This window comes from Stegostoma tigrinum, chromosome 5 (genome assembly GCF_030684315.1).
Source record: "Stegostoma tigrinum isolate sSteTig4 chromosome 5, sSteTig4.hap1, whole genome shotgun sequence".
Taxonomy (NCBI): domain Eukaryota; kingdom Metazoa; phylum Chordata; class Chondrichthyes; order Orectolobiformes; family Stegostomatidae; genus Stegostoma; species Stegostoma tigrinum.
Window position 1 is genome coordinate 112,533,051 of NC_081358.1, and position 23,602 is coordinate 112,556,652.

Here is a 23,602-nt window from a genome sequence, read left to right on the forward strand (position 1 = left end):
CTCTCTACACAGATGTTACCAGACGTGCTGAGTTTCTCCAGCATTGTCTGTTCTTGTTTCATCTGCTTCCCTGAAGTGGGATGCTTGTTCCACCCTACCCCCTCTTCTTCATTAAGACGAGAGCATCACAGGATCCAGTTACTTTGGATTCCTGTTTCAGCTTTTATTTTTACTTCTTAGCCTTAGGGATGGGCAGTAAATGCTGGTCTGAATTTCTGCTTTTGTTTCAGACCTTCTGCACCTGCAGCACTTTGTTTTATCCCAAGGAAACAGATGGTCATTTTCTCACAAGAATCTCTGCTTTAATTTGGACAGTAATGCCACTTCCTGGCCTTTGTGAACGTGAGAGGTATAAAGTTGTTGAATCCTCGAGGTAAAAGTCTTTATGAGAGGGGCAAGAACGAACAGGATGGGCATAAAGGCCTGCTTCAGTGCTTTCTCCTACTCTGAAAGATTCTCACAACTAACCTCTGAGCTTTTAAGAATATGTAGTGAGGACGTGATCATGTTGAACTTCTCCTCTGTGGACATTGATTCCTGAAGAAAATCTCAGCCTTATAGCACAGCCCAGTGTGGAGCTGTTTCATCGCACCTTCCTCTGAGAGCCTTCTGTTTTCGATGCACAGTTCTGCATGCAACAGTAGAGGTTGGATAGTTTGTGTCCTTATTTTTAAGCTGGTAACTGGGTTGCTCTGCTTGTGATAATGAGCCAGTTATGCAGAATAGATTAACCCAACAGTGGAATCGTACAAACCCTACAGTGTGGAAGTTGGCCATTCAGCCAGTCGAGTCCACACTGACCCTCCAAAGAGCATCCCACCCAGACTCACCCTGCCTCTGTAACGCTGCATGAGTAATTCACCAAGCCTGCATATCCCTAAACACTATGGGTACTTTACCATGGCCAATCCACCTATAAGACCATAAGACATAGGGGTGGAAATAAGGCCATTTGGCCCATCAAGAACACTCTGCCATTTAAATCATGGCTGATGGGCATTTCAACTCCACTTCCCTGCACTCTCCCCGTAGCCCTTCATTCCTTGTCTAAGACCATAAGACATAACCCGTGCATCTTTGGACCGTGGGAGTAAACTGGAGCACCGAGAGGAAACCCATGCAGACACAGGGAGGATGTGCAAACTCCACACAGACGGTCACCTGAGGCTGGAATTGAACCCGGGTCCCTGGTGCTGTGAGGCAGCAGTGCTAACCAGTGAGCCACCGTGCCAACCACTTGGGATATAAATGCATCTTGGGAAAAATAAGGTTCAGGATGAACTGATGGGAGTTTGAAAGTGACTGCTGACCAGAAACCCGTACCAGTTTTCTTTCTCCTGTTTTGTTTCTTTTAACAAATTTGTGGAGGGGGAGGGATTGGGTAAGTCTGGTGAAAATTGAATTGTTTGGGGTGCGGGGGAGGAAAAGAAAGAAGGTGTATTGAATTAGCACCTTTCATGACCTCGGCATGTGTCATAGCACTTTACAACCAATGGAATGCTTCCGAAAAAGGTGCAGGAAATGTTGACAATGTAACTGATCCTGTTGGGAATTGATTCCTGATTCTGTCGTGATGCTGACGCGCTGAGTTCAAGAAAGTCACAAGGGTGGGTGTCTGTTGTAAATAGTTCGTCAAATTCCTCAACATTGAAATGTAATGAAGGGATATGCTTTGAGCAGGATCATGGGAAGCAGAATAATTCTGGATGACAGCCTTCATTAGGTTTCCGGAAATGGTCTGTCTGGGTTGTTCTGGCAATATTTTCACGTCGAAATGGTGACTGTAGCCTCAGGAGCTTAATACTGTTTACAGAAGGAACAGAAGCAACAATGCATTAAGACTGAATAAACTAATTTTGCAAATGTTATTCTATAGTGTTCATGCTATCGATGCAAATAAGCATGGTATTATTGTGACCATATTTACAGTTTGCTGATGTGTAGCAATTGAACCTGGATAATAATGTTCTCCTAAACCTTGCAGGCAGTCAAAAGTTTTTTGACTCGGAAATTGGCCTGAAGTTCTTTCTATCCTTGTTCTGTTTGCAGCTTTGCCCCATTTAACGTCTTGCCTCTCAAGGAATCAGTTTCTCTTTTTCTTTCATCCCACCAAGAGGAACCAACTTGTGCTTTACAGCCTTGAACATCAGAGGCTTTATTTGCTCCATGCTGTAAGTCTGTTTGTTGCCTTAAGTCATGGTGCAAACCTTCACATCCACAAATGGTATCCTGTCAGTTGACACCATCTGAAAACTTGGACGCCAGCCTCCACTGCTCGGATTTATATTGTTTACAAAGATCATCAACTTCAGCTTGATGTCTCTGTCTGTTTCGAAGGAAAATGACCATTCATTTCCTTAACAATTTCTGATGATAAATATTTCCAAAACCCAGATTCTTTATCACTTCTACTCTTGATCAGTTATATTTTCCATGTGGAGGTGACTGAAGTAAAGAAAGACTTATGTTTATATGCTCAGAGATAATGGGAACTGCAGATGCTGGAGAATTCCAAGATAATATCCCCACCCCTGTCTGCTTTCCGGAGAGACCACTCTCTCCGTGACTCCCTTGTTCGCTCCACACTGCCCTCCAACCCCACCACACCCGGCACCTTCCCCTGCAACCGCAGGAAATGCTACACTTGTCCCCACACCTCCTCCCTCACCCCCATCCCAGGCCCCAAGATGACATTCCACATTAAGCAGAGGTTCACCTGCACATCTGCCAATGTGGTATACTGCATCCACTGTACCCGGTGCGGCTTCCTCTACATTGGGGAAACCAAGCGGAGGCTTGGGGACCGCTTTGCAGAACACCTCCGCTCAGTTCGCAACAAACAACTGCACCTCCCAGTCGCAAACTATTTCCACTCCCCCTCCCATTCTCTAGATGACATGTCCATCATGGGCCTCCTGCACTGCCACAATGATGCCACCCGAAGGTTGCAGGAACAGCAACTCATATTCCGCCTGGGAACCCTGCAGCCAAATGGTATCAATGTGGACTTCACCAGTTTCAAAATCTCCCCTTCCCCAACTGCATCCCTAAACCAGCCCCAGTTTGTCCCCTCCCCCCACTGCACCACACAACCAGCCCAGCTCTTCCCCCCCACCCACTGCATCCCAAAACCAGTCCAACCTGTCTCTGCCTCCCTAACCGGTTCTTCCTCTCACCCATCCCTTCCTCCCACCCCAAGCCGCACCCCCATCTACCTACTAACCTCATCCCACCTCCTTGACCTGTCCGTCTTCCCTGGACTGACCTATCCCCTCCCTACCTCCCCACCTATACTCTCTCCACCTATCTTCTTTACTCTCCATCTTCGGTCCGCCTCCCCCTCTCTCCCTATTTATTCCAGTTCCCTCTCCCCATCCCCCTCTCTGATGAAGGGTCTAGGCCCGAAACGTCAGCTTTTGTGCTCGTGAGATGCTGCTTGGCCTGCTGTGTTCATCCAGCCTCACATTTTATTATGTTTATATGCTGTTTTTCATGATTCCATACATCTCAAAGCACTTTACAGCCAATGAAATACTTTTCGAAACATAATCCTGTTATATTTAACAAAGTTTAATCTACACTCTGTCAGATGGAGCTTTTGCACAACCTTTTGCAATTCTATTCTACTCCCCGAATAAGCAAGGCAACTTATTACTCAATTTAGCTGTTTCTGCCAAATAGGGCTGGTTAGGCTTATAGTGCATGAGACTTAGATTTTTTTTCTAATTACCGTAAATACCTCTGAGTGGGCGTGAAGTTTGGACATTATTGAAGATACATTTGTTTTGGAACAGTGATCGAGAAAAATGAAGGAGATGGGGGATGATAAGTGAAATAGGTGAGAGGATGCCAACAGAGGGAGGTAGCAAGAGTGCTGCTTTGGTAACAAACAGAAGCAGTGAGTTTAAGGTTGGTTTAGTGTCACTGGAAATATACATGTTCTACATCTCCAAGATACCATACCCTCTGGGGAATGAATGGAAACTGCATTCCCTGTGAATTCCTTTCAGTGTTGATCATACTCTTACAAATGCTCTTTTTGATGTCAAGGAGCTTGTATGCCTTTCATTTCTAAGCCTATGATTGTACTCTGTCGGACATCAAGCAACTGTGATCTAGAGGCCCAACGATTGTGAATTGTGTGAGTGGGAGAGTGAGATAACAATTCCTAATTTAATCTATTCTTGTCATGTAAGGCACCCGCCTGCAGTTAACCCTGCAGAACACCAGTGACATCTTTCCTCTGCCTTAGCCAGAAAATGACTTGACATTTTGTTGCTGTACAAAGGAGACTGATCCTATGTCCTCCCCCCTTTACCAAAAAGAGCAATAGCTAAGGGCCAGGAATTCATTGCCCTGTGGTTTTTGTTCTCTGATGGGATGACAAGGCCAACACCAGTTGCCCACTCCAAACTTTCCTTAAACTGATTGGCGTGACTTGCCCATTTCAGAGAGCAGTTAAGCGTCAACCATATTGTCATGGATCTGGAGTTGGCCAGACCAGATAAGGATGGCAGATTTCCTTCTGTTAGTGAGCTTTTTTCTTTAACCACTTAATGTTGGGGGAGCCTGCCCCTTAAAGAACATAGCAGCCATTTAACTGCTAGTTGGGTATGAATAGACTGGAGGTGGAATTTTTGTCCCTCAAGAGCAGGAAGATCTCTTCGAGGAGCTGACCATTTAGTGGCTGGGCAGTGCCAATTCAGAGGGCTGCTAGCCCTGAACTGGGGGCTGTGTAACATTGCATTTTAAAGAGCGGGTAGGCTGCCCACTCTATTTTACATGCAGAGCTAGTAGGAACTGCAGATGCTGGAGAATTTGAGATAACAAGGTGTAGAGCTGGATGAACACAGCAGGCCAAGCAGCATCAGAGGAGCAGGAAAGCTGATGTTTCGGGCCTAGACCCTTCTTTGAAGAAGGGTCTAGGCCCGAAATGTCAGCTTTCCTGCTCCTGTGATGCTGCTTGGCCTGCTGTGTTCATCCACCTCTACACCTTGTTATTTCTATTTTACATGCTGTCTGGTTTCAAACCTGCTGGCAAGATCGTAATGTCTAGCTCTATTTCCTTTGATTGCATAAAAGTCGGTCATTGTAATGAAAATTGCATCTATTTTTGTGAGATGGGCCTATTCCTCTTTGAAAGGCCCATTTGATTGGTTTAATAATCCTAACAGAACAGTTGAGCATCTTGCGCTTCATAAGTTTCATTCAGCAGTGAAGCAACAGGAGCTGAGTGCTGTATTCCTGGTTACCATTGGCTGCTATTGCACAATTTCTACCAGAGTTTAAACTTTATGCTGACAACAGCTTCCAGGCTAGAGGGTAACCAAAACTACCATCCTGAAATTAAACAAATTCTAATTCAAGGTTAAGGTGCTAAAACCTAATTGGAAACAAATTCCAGTGATCTTTCTTTCAAGCCATAAAAACGTTCATTTTGAGACACTCTTTCATATTATAAGTGTATGATATGGAGTGACTCAGAATTTGGCCTCACTGACCTTGGTAAGTAATGTGAATAGCTTACTTCTGGCCTGAAAACATGGTCCAGTTCAGTTTTCCAAATATTTTGCCAATTGTGGTCCAAATCATACCATTTCTGTTGCATGTTTTAACCTGGTCTGTGAACTGAAGAATGGAGGTCCTTCGTATACTGTTTTCAATTCACACACAATTGTACACTGCAGAGATACACACAAGCAAATGCAACATAAAAGATCTGAGCAGACTCTTCCATTTCTTTGAGTTAACAAAGAATGAAATCTGGCTGTTTAATTCGGTCTAACACGGAAAAAACATCCCGGAATACTTCAGGGACATGATCCGAAATAAATGAATGCGGAGTTATTTAGAGTGAGTGACCAAAAGACTTTGGTTGAAGAATTGAATTGCTATAGACTGAAAGCTTTAGCCTTCCCATTGTACAAGTGGTTGTCAGTTGTGTAAATGGATAAATGCAGCGCTTGATGTGGTAATGGATTATGCACACCACAATGCTTCAAGCTTCATTTACCCACCCTCAACATTAACTAATTCTAGCACAGGGCTATAGCTTAAGGCACAATTAGGCTCAATATTTGAAAAAAGGAGACAGTGTTCTCCCACCCCGCCACTAAAGTGATTTCTTTAGGAGTGGCATGGTAGCTCAGTGGTTAGCACTACAACCTCACAGTGCTAGGGAGCTGGGTTCAATTCCACCCTCGGGTGACTGCCTACGTGGAAGTTTGCATGTTCTCCCTGTGTCTGTGTGGATTTCTTTCAGGTGCTCCAGTTTCCACCCACAGTCCGAAGGTGTGCACATGAATTGGACTGGCCATGCTAAATTTCCCCTATTGTCCAGGGATGTGTACATTGGGTGGGAAATGCAGGACTACAGGGATAGGGTAGGGGGTAGGTCTGAGTGAAATGCTGTTCAGAGCGTCATTGTGGACTCAATGGGCCGAATGACCTGCTTAAATACTGTAAGGATTCTACGATTTCTACGATTCTTACAGAAAGTGTGTGTGTGGATTTTGGGGGAAAGGACAGAATTTCCTCATAAAGCACAATATTTGGAATTGTGTTCATCCAAGATATTGGAGGGCTGTCGATGCTCACACCATTGTATAATTCACTGCAGTAGAGCCTGAATGAAACACAAAACTGAGCTGGCCGCAGCACTCTGTAAAGTTCCTGATGATTGACAAAACAGCATTTTGTACTGAGCGGCAACCCATCCAGTCTGGAACGGGTCTCACAGCAGAGAAACTTGAGCAGGGATACCACAAGGATTAAAATAACATGCAGTGTGATGTACCAGCTTTTCTTCACATCACCAGCTGCTTCGTCCCTGATTTCACCAAGTCTGTCTGGGGATTAATCCTGCTACCTCACCGTGTAGGTGCTTTTAGCTTCCTGTGACAGGACATTCCATCCACGGGTGAGGAAAAAGCTGCTATTGTAAATCAATCCACCACAAAATCTGTCACCACCTGATTCTTGCACGATTATATACAAAATCTGCTGTACAGATGATCTCACAGTCAGAGGCCAGGGGTTTGGGAGACAGCAAAGTTTCATAAAAATAAAAACTCAAACTTAAGTTGTATTTATGCAAATTAATTTTATCAGCTGATTTATTAGTTCAGTTACTCTGGCCAGTTGATGACAGACACAGAGTTGGACAGCACAGAAACAGACCCTTAGTCCAGCTCGTCCACGCCGACTGGATCTCCTAAATTAATCTCATCCCATTTCCTAGTATTTAGCCCTTATCCCTCTAAACTCTTCCTATTCATATACCCATCCAAATGTCTCTTAAATGTTGTAATTGTACCCACCTTAACCACTTGCTCTGGCAGTTCGTTCCATACACGCACCACCCTCTGCGTGAAAAAGATGCCCTTGAGGTCCCTTTTAAATCTTGTCCCGTCACCTTAAACCTATGCCGTCTGGTTTTGGACTCCCCGACCCTGGGAAAAGGACCTTGACTGTTCATAAACAAAAACAAAGTTGCTGGAAAAGCTGAGCAGGTCTGGCAGCATCTGTGAAGGGAAAAAATACAGAGTTAATGTTTCGGATCCGGTGACCCTTCTTCAGAACTTGGTTATTCACCCCATCTATGCCCCTCATCATTTTATAAACCTCTGTAAGGTTAACCCTCAGCATCCGATGCTGCAGGGAAAATAGCCCCAGTGAGTTTAGCCTCTCATCATGAAACAAAGAGCGATCAGGAGCAAAGGCCTCCGAGATTAGAGATCACATTTTGCTTGGAACAATGGGGAGAGGAAATACAAAAGAAAGAAGCCACTCTAGAGGGGATGTAGGAACAGAGACACCTGATGGTATATGTACATGAATTGTTGAAGATAACTATTTATTTTAACTTGTTCTTGCGATGTGGCTGTTGCTGGTTGGGCCAGCATCTATTTACCACCACTCATTATCCTGGAGAAAGTGGTTGATAAGTTGCCATCTTGAACTTTTGTAGAGAACTGGAAGGGCGTTCCAGGATTTTGGCCTAGCAAAGGAACAGTGAAAGAGTTCCAAGTTGGGATGGCATGTGACTTGGATGGATACTTGCAGCTGGTGGTGTCCACATGGGATTTACAGCCATCATCCTCCTTAGTCACAGAGGTTGCAGGTTTAGAAGGGGTTGTTGGAGGAGCCTTGGTGAGTCATTGCAGTGTATCCTGTAGATAATACCACTGCTGCTATTGAGCATCAGTGATGGAAGGTGTGAATATTGAAGGTGGTGGATATTGTTGCAATCAGGCTGCTTTGCGCTGGGTGTTCTCAAGCTTCTTGAGTGTTGTCGGAGCTGCGCCTACCCAGGTGAATGGAAAGCATTCAATCACACTCCTGACTTGTGCCATATAAAAGGTGGATAGGCTCTGGGAAGTCAGCAAGTGAATTTCTCAATGCAGACCTCCAAGCCCTGACCTGCTTTTGTAGCCATTATTTTCATATGTCTGGTCAGACTCTAGTTGATGAAGTGGTTAATAATACCTGTGGAAGCCTGGGGGGTTTATAAATGTTGGCAGAAAATACAAGATGTGATGGATTTCTGCCTTTCCAATTCAGTATCAACTAGAATGTTGTCTACAGTACTCTACAACCAGTTATTGGAGGGCTATTAAGCTTTATTGAGTTTGCAGAAAAGATTTATGGGAATGATTCCAGGGATTAGGAACACCGTTATATGGATAAATTGGCAAAGCTGTAGTTGTTCTCCTCAGAGAAGAGAAGGGTGAGAGGAGCTTTGATAGAGCAGTTCACAGTCAGGGGGGGTCTAGGTGGATGGAGAGAAACTGTTCCCATTGGCAGAAAACCTCAGAACCAGAGGCAGCCAATTTTTAATGTGGTTGGCTGATGAATCAACAGGGACGCGAGGAAACTCTTTTTACACAGCAAGTGGTTAGGATCTGGAATACACTGCCTAAGAATGTGATGGAGGCAGTTTCAAAAGATGACATCTCATTTAGGTATGCAAGATGCTAAAGGGGATTGACAAAGTAGACGCAGAGAAAACGTTTCCTCGTATGGGCCAATCTAGACTGGCAGGTTATAGAGGTTAGGATAAGGGGTTGCAGAATTAAAACAAAGATGAGGAGAAATTATTTCTGTCAAAGGCTTATGAATCTTTGGAATTCACTCCCCCAAAGTGCGGTGGATGTAAATTGAGTAAATTTTAAGGAAGAGATAAACAGATTAATTAATTAATAACAGTTTGAAAGGTTATCGGGAGCAGGCAGGCAAGTGGAGTTCAGCTGAGATGAGATCAGCCTTGATGGTCCTAAATGGCGGAGCAGGTTTGAGGGGCTGAATGGTCTACTTCTACTCTTCATTCTTGTATACAATCGTGGCTTTCAAAGGGGAAATTGGTCGAGCAACTGAGCAGAGAAACCATTTACAGAGGTGTGTGGAAAGGAAGAGAGTCACCTGGAGGTACATGTGCACTGTATCCCTGGCTAGGTTAGCATTTATTGTTCACGCCTAGGTGCCTGGCTAATGAGTTGCTGTCTTGAACTGATGCAGCCTTTGGCGCACTGACAATGCCGTTTGGAAGAGCGTGAGACTGGCTGAGATGCTCTTGAATGGAGCTGGTAAAACACAATGGACAGCATGGCTTCCTATGGCACTATAGCCATTCTATGATTCTTAATAAAGATGCACCTGATTTTCATTATTCTATTGCCAAAAATAGATGTGTTTTTTAGTAGTAATGATTGTGGTGTACGTAGTTAATGGTTCAATGGATTATTTATTCTAGAGACCAATGCTTCCACGATACCACAGTTTAGTCGTTTGTTTCTGGTGCTATAAAGACCAGTGTGAGCAGCGTGGGAAGCACCCACAGAAAGGGATTAACAATGTCTAATACAATTAGTGCAGCTTTGTGAAACAATGATCTGAAAGGATGACAAGCCAGTTGTCTTGCTTACTTGAACGTTTACGTCATTTTGACTTAGCCGTTTTAAAAAGGAAATATATGATTTGAACTAAAAGCTCCAAAAGCAAGCAAGGGAGCTTTCTTTAAAATCAAAGCCAATTAAGTGATAGAAATCAGAAGCACAAACAGGAAATGCTGGGAATGCATAAATGGAGATAACAAGGCGTAGAGCTGAATGAACACAGCAGGCCAAGCAGCATCAGAGGAGCAGGAAGGCTGACATTTTGGGCCTAGATTTTCCTTCAGAAAATAATTTTTCAGAAAATTTTATTTGAAGAAGGGTCGAGGCCCAAAACGTCAGCCTTTCTGCTCTGCTGATGTTGCTTGGCCTGCTGTGTTCATTCAGCTCTACACCTTGTTATCTCAGGTTCTCCAGCATCTGCAGTTCCTACTGTCTCTAATACATAATTGGAGCTGGGTTGATGTTTCAGGTGAGAGCATGCATTGAAAGTCACAACGGGGACATCAGCCGTTCTCTGAAAAAGAAGCTGATTTTTAAAAAAATATCTTTGGTAAATAGTCACTACTCTGATTTCATTTGCTGATTTTTTCAGTGAATCTCTTTTATAATTGTCTACTGCTCATCCAAATCAGCTGAACAGATGAAACCGCGTGATGAAGTCCCCTTGCATGTGTCAGAGCATTTCCAGTGTGACAGGTCTTCCTTGGTCCCTGCTGCCAGGCAGCTGAATGTTCTTCATGCACAAAGCTCTTTAAAGAGTGTGGAGATGAAGATTTCCATGAGGATGAAGATCCATAAGTCTGAGTTACCAGATAATTTAAAATGGTGGTCTTCCACCTCTCATTTCCTTCTTTCCATTTTCATTCTGTTTTCAGCCTGATCAAGTGTTGAAGCTCCCAGAAAAAGCTGATTAAATGGCCATCCCCAAAGCCCCCACCGACTGGACTGTCTTGTATACCATACCAGTTCGATAAGAGTTTATGTTGACGTCGATTCTAGTGCCATCCAAACTGATGCCACCATGCAATCTCTGGGTGGAGGCTGTTGAGTTCTACCTTAGCCATCATTAGGAGCAGATCTATTCTGTACAACTCTAAAGAGTCCTTGGGAATTATTCCTGACCAGTTATGTAAACTCCAATTATTGCAGTCATTCAATAAACCATTCTGCTGACAAGTACCCCAACACACATCCTTACCCTGTGTCACCTATAGGTCATGGTGCCAGATACCACGAGGTGCCAGCTGTGGCAATTGGACCAACTACCACAAATGGAACCAGAGGTCTTTGGCTTCCTTCTTCCCCAATTTCATCAGAGCCTTCTGTACAACCTCTGTCTCTTCCCCTCTGCACAACTTCTGCCTCTTCCCCTCATATTAACCGAACTTCGACTCAGACCTCTATGGTATTGAGTTTCGCATCTTCATCTTATTTCAGGTAAGGTTGTTTCATCAGTTAGGCAGAATGTCTCACACATTTGCTATTGCATTGAACCACAGTTTCCGATTCAGTCACATCTATAAAGCACCATCTCCTTGTTAACATTGAAAGATGTATTTTGTAAAAGCATATTAGTTGACGTCTAAATAAATTCTGTCAAGTGTTGAAAACAACAAATAATAATGTTCAACTATCAAAAAAATGAAACCCTATTTCTTTGCCCATTTCTGCTAAATGTAGGTCCAAAAGATGAAAGAATGAAAGAAAAGTTACTTATCTCTCTATAGTGTGTTTAGCAGTGTGTGTTCCAAAGTTATTGACAGCCACAGGAACCATTTCGATGTACTCTGAAGAAGAGCCAAGTCAGAAACGTTAACTCTCTTTCCATGGATACTCTCAGACCTACTGAGTTTCTCCAGCACCTCCTGTTTTTATTTCAGATTTCCAGCATCTGTGGTATTTTGCCTTCATTGACCTTTGAAATATACTTGCTGTTGTAGTACAGGATCGCAATTTTAATTAAGTATCCACGCCCAAAGTAAAACCCTGCAAATTCTGCTGAAGTCCAGACATGCACTAAGGCTTCTGTTGGGGCACTTAAATATCATTGCACAGGAAATGGAAAACCAAGGGCTGGACACAAGCAATACATTTCAGGGATAGGAACTTGTAGAGCTGGAGGAACACAGCAGGCCAGGAAGCATCAGAACTTCTGAGGAAGGGACCCGACGCAAAACCGCAGCTTTCCTTCGCTTCTGATCTTGCCTGGCCTGCTGTGTTCCTCCAGCTTCACACTGTGTTATCACTGACTCCAGCATCTGCAGTTCGTGCTATCTCAGTACATTTCAGGGCTGTTTTCTGTCTGGTCTTCAGGCAGATCGGACCTAGAATTGTACTTTTTGTTAGCAGAGGTGGATGAAGAAATTGGGATTCATTCTTTGATAGTTGAACATTATAATAGATACTTTTGTGATACTTAGAAGAATTTATTTAGACATCTTTTTTATGAAATAGGTCTTTTGCTGTTAGAGGGAGATGGTACTTTATAGATTTGACTGGATTTGAGACTGTGGCCCACAATGTTTAGGTGTGAAATTTTCTACCACAAGAAATCATTGAAGTCTTAAGTTGATGTTGGTTGTTATGAGGGGAAGGAGAGAGACGTTGTGCAGATGAGTTCTGATGGAGAAGGAGCAGAAGGAAGTGCGTGTAGAACCTGATCAGTGGCACAGATCAGAATGGCCTGTCTATGCACTGCAAATTCATTGGAATTGATAATGAATTGGCTTCAGTCTTGAATTGGTATGCTGTGGGACATCTAGCATGTTTCCCCCATACAAGAAGGGTTGCTGGTCTGGCTGATATGGTAAGTAATCTGACTGATCAAACCCATTGAACTGTACACTTGATTTTAACCAGAAAATTACCTGTACTATTCCCCCTTGCTCTGCTCGGTTACTCCATGACCACAACTATCTGCTTATAAATGACTGTGCTGTATCCAATTGCTAAATCTCCTATGTAAAGCCAATGTTCCTGATTACTTTCACAAGTAATGAGCAAATTATTAATGTCTTCTGCACATTCGCAAAATAAACTGATCAAATATTTCCGTTTCCCTTTCTCTCTCTCTATCTGTCTCTCTCTTTCTCTCTCTCTCTGTCTCCCTCTCTGTCTAGTAGGTGCAAATAAATACCAGTGGAAAGGCAGAGATCTTATCAGTGTTTCCTCTACACCCAAAGAGCTGTAAGGAGTCAGATGAGCCCATAATGTAACAATTTCCCACACCCTCCCTGATTCTGGGAAGTGAAGTGTTATGTTGCTTTGTAATGCACCAATTTGAAGCCCAGGGAAAAATGGAGGTAAAGTGGTCAGCTGGAAGCTTGGTAGGCAAGTGTGTTTCAGGCAGGTGATGTGCCCCAGTACAAGTCTTATAAACGGATCTGATATGTGTCGGAATAAAAAAAAGAACTGCAGCTGCTGTAAATCAGGAACAAAACAAAGTTACTGGAAAAGCTCAGCAGGTCTGGCAGAATCTGTAAAGGAGAAAACAGAGTTAACGTTTCGGGTCCGGTGACCCTTCTTCAGAACGGACAGTGGCTGGGAAAACGCCAGTTTATGTGCAGAAAATAGGGAGCTGGGTGAGGTAGGAAGTAAACGATAGGATAGAGCCCAAAGAGAGAGAGAGTTGGACAGACAAGGGAGTTGTTAACGATTAGGCTGGGAGGGTGAGTAGTTGTTAATGGGGACTGTTAGTGACTAACAACAGGGGGTGAGTAATGGCAGGCTTTGCGGTAACAAGGCCTGGTGTGTGGGTTGGGGGGCTGGGACATGGGAGAGTTTAGGCACTGACATTATTGGACTCAGTATTGAGTCTTGGAGGGCTGTAGGGTCCCCAAGCGGAAAATGAGGTGTTGTTCCTCCAGCTTGCGTTGGGCTTCACTGGGATACTGTCAAAGACAGTTGGCCAGGGAGCAGGGTGGTGCATTGAAGTGGCAGGCAACAAGTAGTTCAGATATCTGTTGGATTGTATAGTAAATTAACGAAGAGAAAATTAGTACATGGATCAATAGAGACATGTGTATCCCAAAAGTACCCAGAGAAAAGATGGCTGTTGGGAAGTTGTGGTGCTGCGGTATATGGCCCTCCGTTGGATGTTAAAATATTACAGGCATTGAATTTTGTTATTCCAAAATAGATACCTTAATAGCTGACTACACTGGGCTTACCACTAGTCATTGGTGTTGTTGTTTATGGTTCCTAGGATCTTTGTATTTGTTTTCCTAACTTGTAAGCAGGCTGACTGACAGATTACAATCTGCAAACAACCACATGCAGTTTTAGATGTTCCACCTAATTTGTCGGTTCCAATTGTGATGAGCTTTACTTCAAATTTGCGGCCTTGCCTCATAAGAAAAAGTTAATCATTTACTTAGAAAATATTTCACTCGAGGGGCCATTGTGCACCTCAACTTCTGCCCCATGTTCCCAGCGAGAAACTTGCTTGACTGAAGGACGGTTCCATATTTGGAGTGAATATGCAAACCTATGTACATGGAACTAGACCAGAATAGAAAGGAAACAATAGAGCTTTATAAACTGGTCACATAGATTCTAGGGATTAGTTTGCTGTTGGATTGTATGGCATAGTATTGGAGTTGAACTTGCAAGATGCCTGGCAGACGCTCTAGTCATGAAGGATCCTTCTTAGTGTGTGATTGTGAAGTTGAACCTGAAGTGAGCATCTACCTATATCCTGACCAGGAGCCAAGCACTGTAAGTAATATCTTAGCAGAACACACATTGTTTCATGCCCATGAAATGGGGTTGCCTTTTCTGTTGCTGCAATATTACTTTTTATCATGGTAATTGACAGGATTAACTAATGGCTTAAAACTATAATTGGAGCCTTTTGCTACATTTTGAGGATAATGTACTATTTGTTTATTTTCCTTTACAGTTTTTGTTTTGTGTTTTGTTAATGACTTTCTTTTCTGTCTTGGCTTCTCTTTTCATTTGTTCTCTAAGTCTGTTTTTTTCTTAGAACTGAAATTGGTGCTATTGAGTCATGGCTGATTTTCAGTTTTAGCTGCACTGAGATTTGACCACTCCACCCAAAGTACACTCTTTCTAGCCTTGATTCTGTCCAGTTTTCCCAAACTGAGGCTCAAAACGAAAGAGTTTTTTGATTTGACATAGTGGTAAATGAGTCAACACAATTCATGAGTCTCTTCAGAATGTGAATCCAGCATTGAAAGCTCCCAATGTCACTGTTACCTCATTATATACGACAATGTCCTGCAATGACCATGACTGAGTGGATTGGCTGCCTACTTGTTATGGTTAGGCTATCGGTTTTAACCTTGATAATGCAGCAGGTCCGAGCGAAGTACGTCCAAAGATATTGAAGGAAGCGAGAGTGGAAATTGCAGATACACTAAAAATTGTCTTTCAATCTTTCCTGGATTCGGGAGTGATACCAGAGGAGTAATAAATTGCAACATTATGACCTTGTTCAAAATCTGTTGTACAGATTGGCCCAGCAATTATAGCCTAGTCAGTTTAACTTCATTGGTAGGGACATTTCTAGAAGCCTTTGTTCAGGTTTGAACCAACAGTCAAGTGGAAAAATGTGGAATGATTCAAAAGAGTTGACATCTATTCATTAGGGAAGTCATGAGTAACTAACGTGTCAGAGTTTTTAAAAGAGATATCAGAGAGTGTTGACGAAGGTAATGCTATTGATGTGGTGTATATGGACTTCTGAAAGTATTTGATAGAGTGTTGCACCACAGGCTTGAGAGAAAATGTTTAGCTCATAGAATAAAAGCTCAGTAGCAACATGAATACAAAATTGGCTGAAGGATAGGAATCAGAGAACAATGGTTAATGGGTATGTTTCATGTTGGAACAAGTTTTGTGAGAGAGTTTGCCAGGGGTCAGTGTGGAGTCCTTGCTTTTCCTGATATATAAAAATGATCTAGATCTTATTGTGCAAGGGACAATTTCAAAGTTTGTGGAAGACACAAATCGGGGGAGAGTAGTTAACAGTAAAGAGGACAGTGTAGACTTCAAAAAAGATAGTCATGTTGGTGAAGCAGGCAGTTAGGTGGCAGATAAGGTTCAGTGCAGAGAAGTGGGAGGTACTACATTTTGATATCAAGAGATAGAGAGACTGTATAAAATAAAGGTACTATTCTGGTGGGTGTGCAGGAACAGAAAGGCATATGTAGAAGTTTATATGTTATTAAAGGTGGCAGGATAGGCAGAGAAGTGTTAATTAAATATGGGGTATTCCAGGCTTCCTAAATGGGGGCATTGAGTAGAAAGGCAGGAGGTTATGGTGGACACTGGTTAGATTTCAGCTGGAATATTGTGTACAGACTTGGGTGCCATACTATAGGAAGAATGCCACACTATAGGAAGAATGGACAGAGCGCAGAAGAGAATGTAGGCTGTGAGTCTTCAATTATGAGAAAAGATTGGAGAACATAATGTAAAGGTTTAAAAATCTACTAGGAAGGCTAATGAAATGTTAATACTTATTGCAAGAGGATTTCAGTACTGTAGTTATAGGGTCTTGGTTAGACTGTACCTGAAGTGCGTTGTGCAGTTTTGGTCTTCCTTTCTCAGGAAAAAATATTATTACCGTAGAGAGACAGAGAGAGAGAGAGAGAGGGGAGGTGGGGGGCAATAAAGGTTTGCCAGATTTGTTCATGGGATGATGGAACTGTCCTATGAAGAGAGTTTGGGTAGACTGGACCTGTATTGTCCAGAAAAAAAAGAAGTTTTTTTGAAACCTACAAAATACTTAAAAGAATAGACAGGGTAATGCAGATAAGATATTCCTCTGGCTGGAGAGTCTACACTCGGTTTTTAAAACCAAGATTTGTACGTTTAGGTCTGTGATGGGGAGAGACCATTTTACACTCAGAGGGTTGAGAACCTTTGGAGTTAAAAAAAAAACTGCGGATGCTGTAAATCAGGAACGAAAACAAAGTTGCTGGAAAAGTGTGGCACTGGACCCAAAACGTTAACTCTGTTTTCTCCTCCACAGATGCTGCCAGACCTGCTGAGCTTTTCCAGCAACTTTGTTTTTGAACCTTTGGAGTTCTGTACCCCAGAGGGCAGCAGAAGCTCAGTATTTGACTATGTTTAAATGAGAGGTTGATAAATTTCTAATTCACCAATGGCATAATGGTTTATGGGAATTGTATGGATAAAAGTGTTCAATCAGCCATGGTTATATTGAGTGGCAGGATAGGCTGGATGGGCTGAATGGGTCACTCCTGTTCCTACACTTACTTAGATAGAAACGATGTGCAGTGTTATGAAGAAGTAGTATGGAATAGCACAGTGTTAAAATGTCAAAGGAGACATTTCAGAGCCAGATGATCCTCTCCTGCTCTGTAATAATTCAGTGATATTTCAAATAAGACTTCATGGAGATAGTAAGCTGTCTTAGTGAGCCTCCTTTTGTATTGTCAGCTTGGCAGCTTCCATTGGTACCTATTGCTATGAGTTCATTCTCAGGTAACTAATGTACAGTTGCAATTATTCTAAGGCCAGTGAAGCTGTTTCAATTCCATACCACAGGATAATAAAGCATCTGGATCTTACATATTGAAAAATGAATCCCCCCTTATCGATCTTAGTCCAGTTGAATTAAGAACAAGAAATGTAAAGAGCAAGAATGATTCTGAAGTCACCAGGCTTAAGCCAGGTTTTACACAGAGCGTGGCGTGTGTGTGGATTGCACTGCTGGCAATGGTAGTGAAGTCAGATACATTAGGGACATTTAAGTGACCCTTGGCTAGGCGCATGGATGATAGTAAAATGTAGGGTATGCAGGGTGGTTTGATCTTAGAATAGGATAACAGGCCAGCACAACATTGAGGGCTGAACGGCCTGTACTGTTCTATGTTCTGTAAAATTTCTCAAATTGTTGAAGAGAAAGGGATCAAGGTTTCTGCACAAATGAATTAGTTAACCTACTCACTTCCTGTTCAGACCACTCCCACTGAAGACATCTGGCCAGTGCTGAAATCTGGAAGAGAGTAATTAATTGAAAATCGACACAGGATCTGTTTTTTCTTTCTCTCTGTTTTCTCTCCCTCTCTCTCTTTCTCTGTCTCGCTTTTAATTTCCTGTTGAGTTAATGGATATCCTTTTTGGCAACTCAAGTAAGTAATATTTGTGTGAGTCTGGAGTATTGGCAAGCCATTCAATAGTGAGTATCATTGCAGCCAAGGATGCTCCAACACCAATAAATACACATTTACCAGTGGCAATAGGAAATTAGGAGCAGACAGTTTTCAAATTTCATTCGAATGAATTTTAAATCACCCAATAACATAATGGCTGACCTGATTATTCCACATTTCTGCCTGCCTTTATAACCATTCATCCCTTTGCTTATCAGTAGGTATCTACCTCTGCCTTAACAATTTTGAAGAACTCTGCTCCCACCATCTTTTGAGGAAGAAAGCTCCAAATACACTCAACCCTCTGTAAGAAAAATTACTTCTTGCCTTTGTCTGAAATGGGCAACTTCATATTTTGAAACAGTTACCACTAGTTCTAGATTCTCCCACAAGAGGAGACTCCTTTCTACCTGCAGCCTGTCAAGACTCCTTTGCGTCTTATCTTTCAGTAAAGTTGCCACTTACTCTTCTAAACTCGTGCAGGTAAAAACCTAACCTGTTCAATGTTTCATTATAATACAACCCATCCATTCTAAGTATTTGTCTAGTTATCCTTTTCTGAACTGCTTCTAATGGATTTACATCCCATGTTAAATAAGATGACCAGTTCTGTACACATTATTCCAAATATGGTGCCACCAATATCCTGTACAATGAAGCATAACCTCCTCACCTTTTCAATCCACCTAAAATAACATTCTATTAGCTCTCCTAATTGCTGTACCTAAATACTAACCTTTAGCAATTCATACACAAAGACATCTGGGTCCTCTATATCTGTTATCCTTCTATGATACATGAACACATTGCTGACAGGGCCAGCATTTATTGCCTATCTCAGATTGAGAAGGTAGTGGTGAAATGTCTTCTTGAATTGCTGCAGACGATGTGGTTTAGGTGTAACCATAGCGCTGCTGAGGGGGGAGTTACAAGGATTTTAACCCCAGCGATGGTGGAACAACAGTGATGCAGTTCCAAGTTAGACACCGGGTTATAGTCCAACAGGTTTATTTGAAATCACAGGCTTTCGGAGTGTAGCCCTTTCACCAGTGAAGTGAGAGAGATGTGCAAATACACAGAATTTATAGGCAGAGAGATCAAGGGCAGAGAGGTCAAAAGATCATACAAATGGTGTGAGTGGAGTGTTGAATAATAAATTTCTGCAGGTGATCAAAAGTGTCAGATGGTGTGAGTAGAGTGTCAACAGCTGAACAACAAGTGAAAGGATGACCTATAGTCCAATTAAATGAGGCAGAGAGACGATTACATAAAATGAAAAGTAAGGTGGTACTGGAGACAAACCAAATGGCTAGAATAACGTGATTGGTCTAAGAGTTACATCCCGAGAGTCTAACAGAAGTGATAAGTAATCCAAAACTGTACAAACTAATTAAGATAGAGAGATCATAACAATTTATCAAGGTGATGGCGTCAGTGAGGACGTGCCCGTGAGGATGGCCTTAACCATAATCTTGAGTACGTGTTGTATTACATGTGACCCCACCACACTACCCTATGAATGGAAAACTTCCTCACTGTCCTGACTATCCTCACTGACACCATCACCTTGAGAAATTGTTATGATCTCTATGAATTAGTTTGTACAAAAGGTCATCCCTTCTCTTGTCATTCAGCTGTTGGCATTTACACTATCTGACAATTTTGATCACCTCTAGATACTTACAATTCGACACTCCACTCACACCGTTTGTAGGATCTTTTGATCTCTCTGCCCTTGATCTCTCTGCCTATAATTTCTATGTCATTGTACCTCTCTCTCACTTCACCTGGTGAAGGAGTTACACCCCCAAAGCTTTGTGATTCCAAATAAACCTTTTGGACTATAACCTGGTATCATGTGATTTTTTGACTTTGTCCACCCCAGTCCCACACCGACACCTCTACATCACAGTTCCAAGTTATGATGGTGTGTGTCTTTTGGTGTAATCATCCCAGTTATCTCCTGGTTCGTTCTCCTAGGTGTTTGAGATTGTGAGTTTGAAAGGTGCCGCATGGTGAGTTGCTACAATACATCTTGTATAGTGTACACACTGCTGCTACCGTTGGTTTCAGTGGAGGAGGGAATAGTTAGTTACGGTGATAATGGATGCTGATCAAGTGAGCTGATTTATCCTGTATGGTGTAGAGAAGCTGCACATATCCTGGACAGTATTCTATCACACTTTTGACCCATATATGCAGTTGGAGAGATGTGGGGGTTGTGAAGATTTGAGTTACTGCAGAATTCCCAGATTCTGACCTGACCTTATAGTCACAGCCTATTACCTGGTCAGTGGTAACCCCCAGGATGTTAATAGTGGGGTATTTGGTGATGGTAATGACTTTATACATCAAGGGTATATGTTTAGATTCTGTCCAGTTGGAGATGGCCGTTGGCTGGAACTCATGTGGTGCAAATCTTTTTTGCCTCTTGTCAGCCCAGGTCTGGATATTGACCATGTCTTGCTGCTTATGGACACAGACTGTTTCAGTGTCTGAGGAACTGTTAATAGTATTCAGTGTTGTGCAGTCATCAGTGAGCAATCCAAATTCTGATCTGATTTTAGAGGGACAGCCATTAATGAAGCAGCTAAAATTCCTAGACTTCCTAAAATTGCAACTGTCTTATTTGTGCCAATGTGACTTCAACTCATGTGGAGTTCCCCCCCCCCCCGCCCCCCCCCCCGCCACCGCCCTGATTCCTGTTCTTGTTGGATTTGTTAGGGCTCATTGATGACACAGTCAGTCACATCTCACCTCTGGAATTTAGCTCATTTGTCTACGTTTGAACTAAAACTGTAATGAGGTCGAGAGCTGAGTGGCCCTGACAGAACTCAAACTGGGCACCAGTGAGTAGATTGTTTGTTGTGGGCCACTTGATGAGACTGCCAGTGACACCTTTTATCACTTTGCTGAAGCTCAAGAATAGAATGAGGTGCAGAATTTAGCTGGATTGGATTTATCCTGTTTTCTGTGAGTAGCATGTAACTAGGCAAATTTCTGCATAGCTGGGCAGCTGTCAGTACTTTGACTGTACTGGAACTGATTGAGCAGGTGTGGCATGTTCTGGAGCACAAGTCTTCAGTACTGTTACTGGAATGTGTGAGGGCCCATAGCCTTTGTAGTGAAATGTGTCTTCACACTGTTTCTTTACATCACGTGGAGTGAATCAAATTGGGCTAAAGACTGGCATCTGTGATCCTGGGGGCCTCTGGAGCAGGCCAAGATGGATCACCCACTCAGCACTTCTGGCTGAAGATTGTTGCAAATTTCCTGACCCTGCCTTTTGCACTGATGTGCTGTGCTCCCCCATCGTTGACAATGGGGCTCTTTGTGAAGCCTCTTTCCTAGTGAGTTCTTTAGATTTCCACAGCCCCTCAAGACTGGATGTAACGTGGGTACAGAGCAACAGATCTGATCTGTTGGCTGTGGGATTGCTCAATGTCACAAGGCGCTTCCACTATTGAGCACACAAGTGCTCCTGCCTGGTCACTTCACTTTTTAATTGATATGGTTGGTGCTGCTCTTGGCGTGTCTGCCTGCGTTTTTCAGTGAACCACGTTTAATTCCTGGTCTTGATGGTAGTGGCCGATTGGGGAGTTTTTTCGGCTGTAACGTTGCGGAATGAGTTGTATACAATTCTTCTGCTGCCTCACTTCACCTCATGGTAGCCCAGTTCTGAGTTGTTAGATCCATTCTGAACCTATCACATTGAGCACGATGATAGTGCCACATGACACGATGGAGGGTTATCTTCAATGGGACTTTGTCTCCAAGAACTGTGCAAAGGTTACTCCTACCAATAATAAGGTGGATATCACAATGTTATCTGTGGCAGACTTGTGAGGATGAGATCAGATATGTTTTTCCCCTCTCATCGTTTGCCTCATCCCCTCCCACAGACTCAGTCAAGAAGCATTGTCCTTTCGGAATTGGTCACCCCAGTGAGTAGTGGTATTCTTGATAATGAACATTGAAACTCGCGAACCAGAGTATATTCTGTGTCCTTGTCACCCTCAGTGCTTCGTCTAAGTGGTGTTGAACATGGAAGAGTGCAGACTCAAGTAGCAACTCAGGGACTGCAACTGGTCTGAATGCAGTCTTTCGGACTTACACGTAGAATTCTTCTTCTTAGTGTGAATCCAGAAGCGTCTACTACATTTAAAGATGTTGGTATGTTGTTGTGCAAACAGGAAAAAAAGAAGTTGGAATAAATATTTGCATGAAATATAAAAACTGGCCCGAGAAAGGGTGCATGGTATAAACGAGGACTGAGCGGTATGCCTGGGTGGAGTGAGTCAGTGGTACTTGGTATTAGACCTTGTATTCTGGTGTCATTGCACTGCGGTGGTCTGTGTGGTTTGAATGCGAGAGTTTGGAGCAGCTTGTTTTCTCTGACTAGCTTCACACTGTTACTGCCTGGTTCCTTGCTTATTGCAGAGGTGGCTGCTCAAACATCTCCCCAGTTTGAAAAAGCCAAGAGCCAAATGGCTGTTAGAGTTGTGCATTCTGCACGTTTAATGTTCTACCGCCCCATAGTGAGGGAAGTACGCCTCCCCTGGTTTGTAATGGAAACCTGTGCTTTCCTGCTGACCAATTATTTGTCTTATGGCTGGGCACGACTCAGGCCAATCTTCTGGCCAGTTGACTCAAAGTTTGCTAATTTTTCTTTTGGGGTTTTTGACTAATTGCCTTTCTGTTCACAGGCCAGAATTGAGTTTATGACACCTGAGGCATCACCTACATCTAATGGGGTGCAGCAATCTGAGGAATCAACTTCGTGGGATCAGTCAAAAGGTAAATGCTGCTCAGGATGGAAGCTACGATAGTGTAAGACAGTGGGTGGTGGCAGAGGAGTGGGCTTTGGGAGGGGAAATTAAGGCTAGTTAAGCCTGAGCAGTCCTCACCTAGGGATTGTAAAATTAAGCTCCCGTTTATTTGTCTGAGCAGAGGCTTAGGTTTGACTATTTAATCGCAATGACTGAGTCAGTATGAATCTGGACCTGATGAAGATTTGGCCATGTGAATGAGAAAGGCCCTTGGAGCTGAACTGCAACTTCTTTAGCAACAAAATTACATTGCTAGAGAAAGAAGAAGACTTTGTAAAACAGCTAGGCCTATGTGATTAACAATGCATCAGATGAAAAGTATAATTTATCCAACACACATGCAAGTAAAGGCTTTGATAAGCAAAGTTGAATTGTAAATTATTTAGCATGGATGCACTATGAATGCACAATAAAATGAACACTATCAAAATTTGAATAACAAATGAGCAAGAAAATTTGCTATTGTCACTATTTAGCCTGATGATCTCCCCAGATGTAACTTCCTATTCTGTGTTTCCCAGAATGTTTGCACCTTGCATGCATGCACATTTGTGAAACATAATTCAAAGCTTCTTTATTTAACATGAGGTCTGTTTACAACTGAATTTATGGAATAAGGTTCCTGTTTATTTTTCTATTCATCTAAGGGATGTGCCTGTTGCTGGCTGGTCAGCATTTATTGCATGTTCCTAGTTGCCCTTGAAAAGGAGATGGTGAGCTGCCTTCTTGAACCACT

General features: G+C 42.8%; 1 protein-coding gene across 7 annotated transcripts in view; it reads left to right on the top strand.

Annotated features, from left to right (window-relative positions):
• arhgap28 (Rho GTPase activating protein 28) overlaps window positions 1–23,602 on the top strand; it is a 176,713-nt gene that overhangs the window by 106,885 nt on the left and 46,226 nt on the right. For all 7 annotated transcript variants that reach the window (XM_048529212.2, XM_048529214.2, XM_048529215.2 and 4 more), the window contains one exon: window positions 22,744–22,834. In XM_048529212.2, coding sequence (XP_048385169.1) covers window positions 22,744–22,834 — 91 coding nt within the window. The remainder of the gene's footprint in view (window positions 1–22,743; window positions 22,835–23,602) is intronic.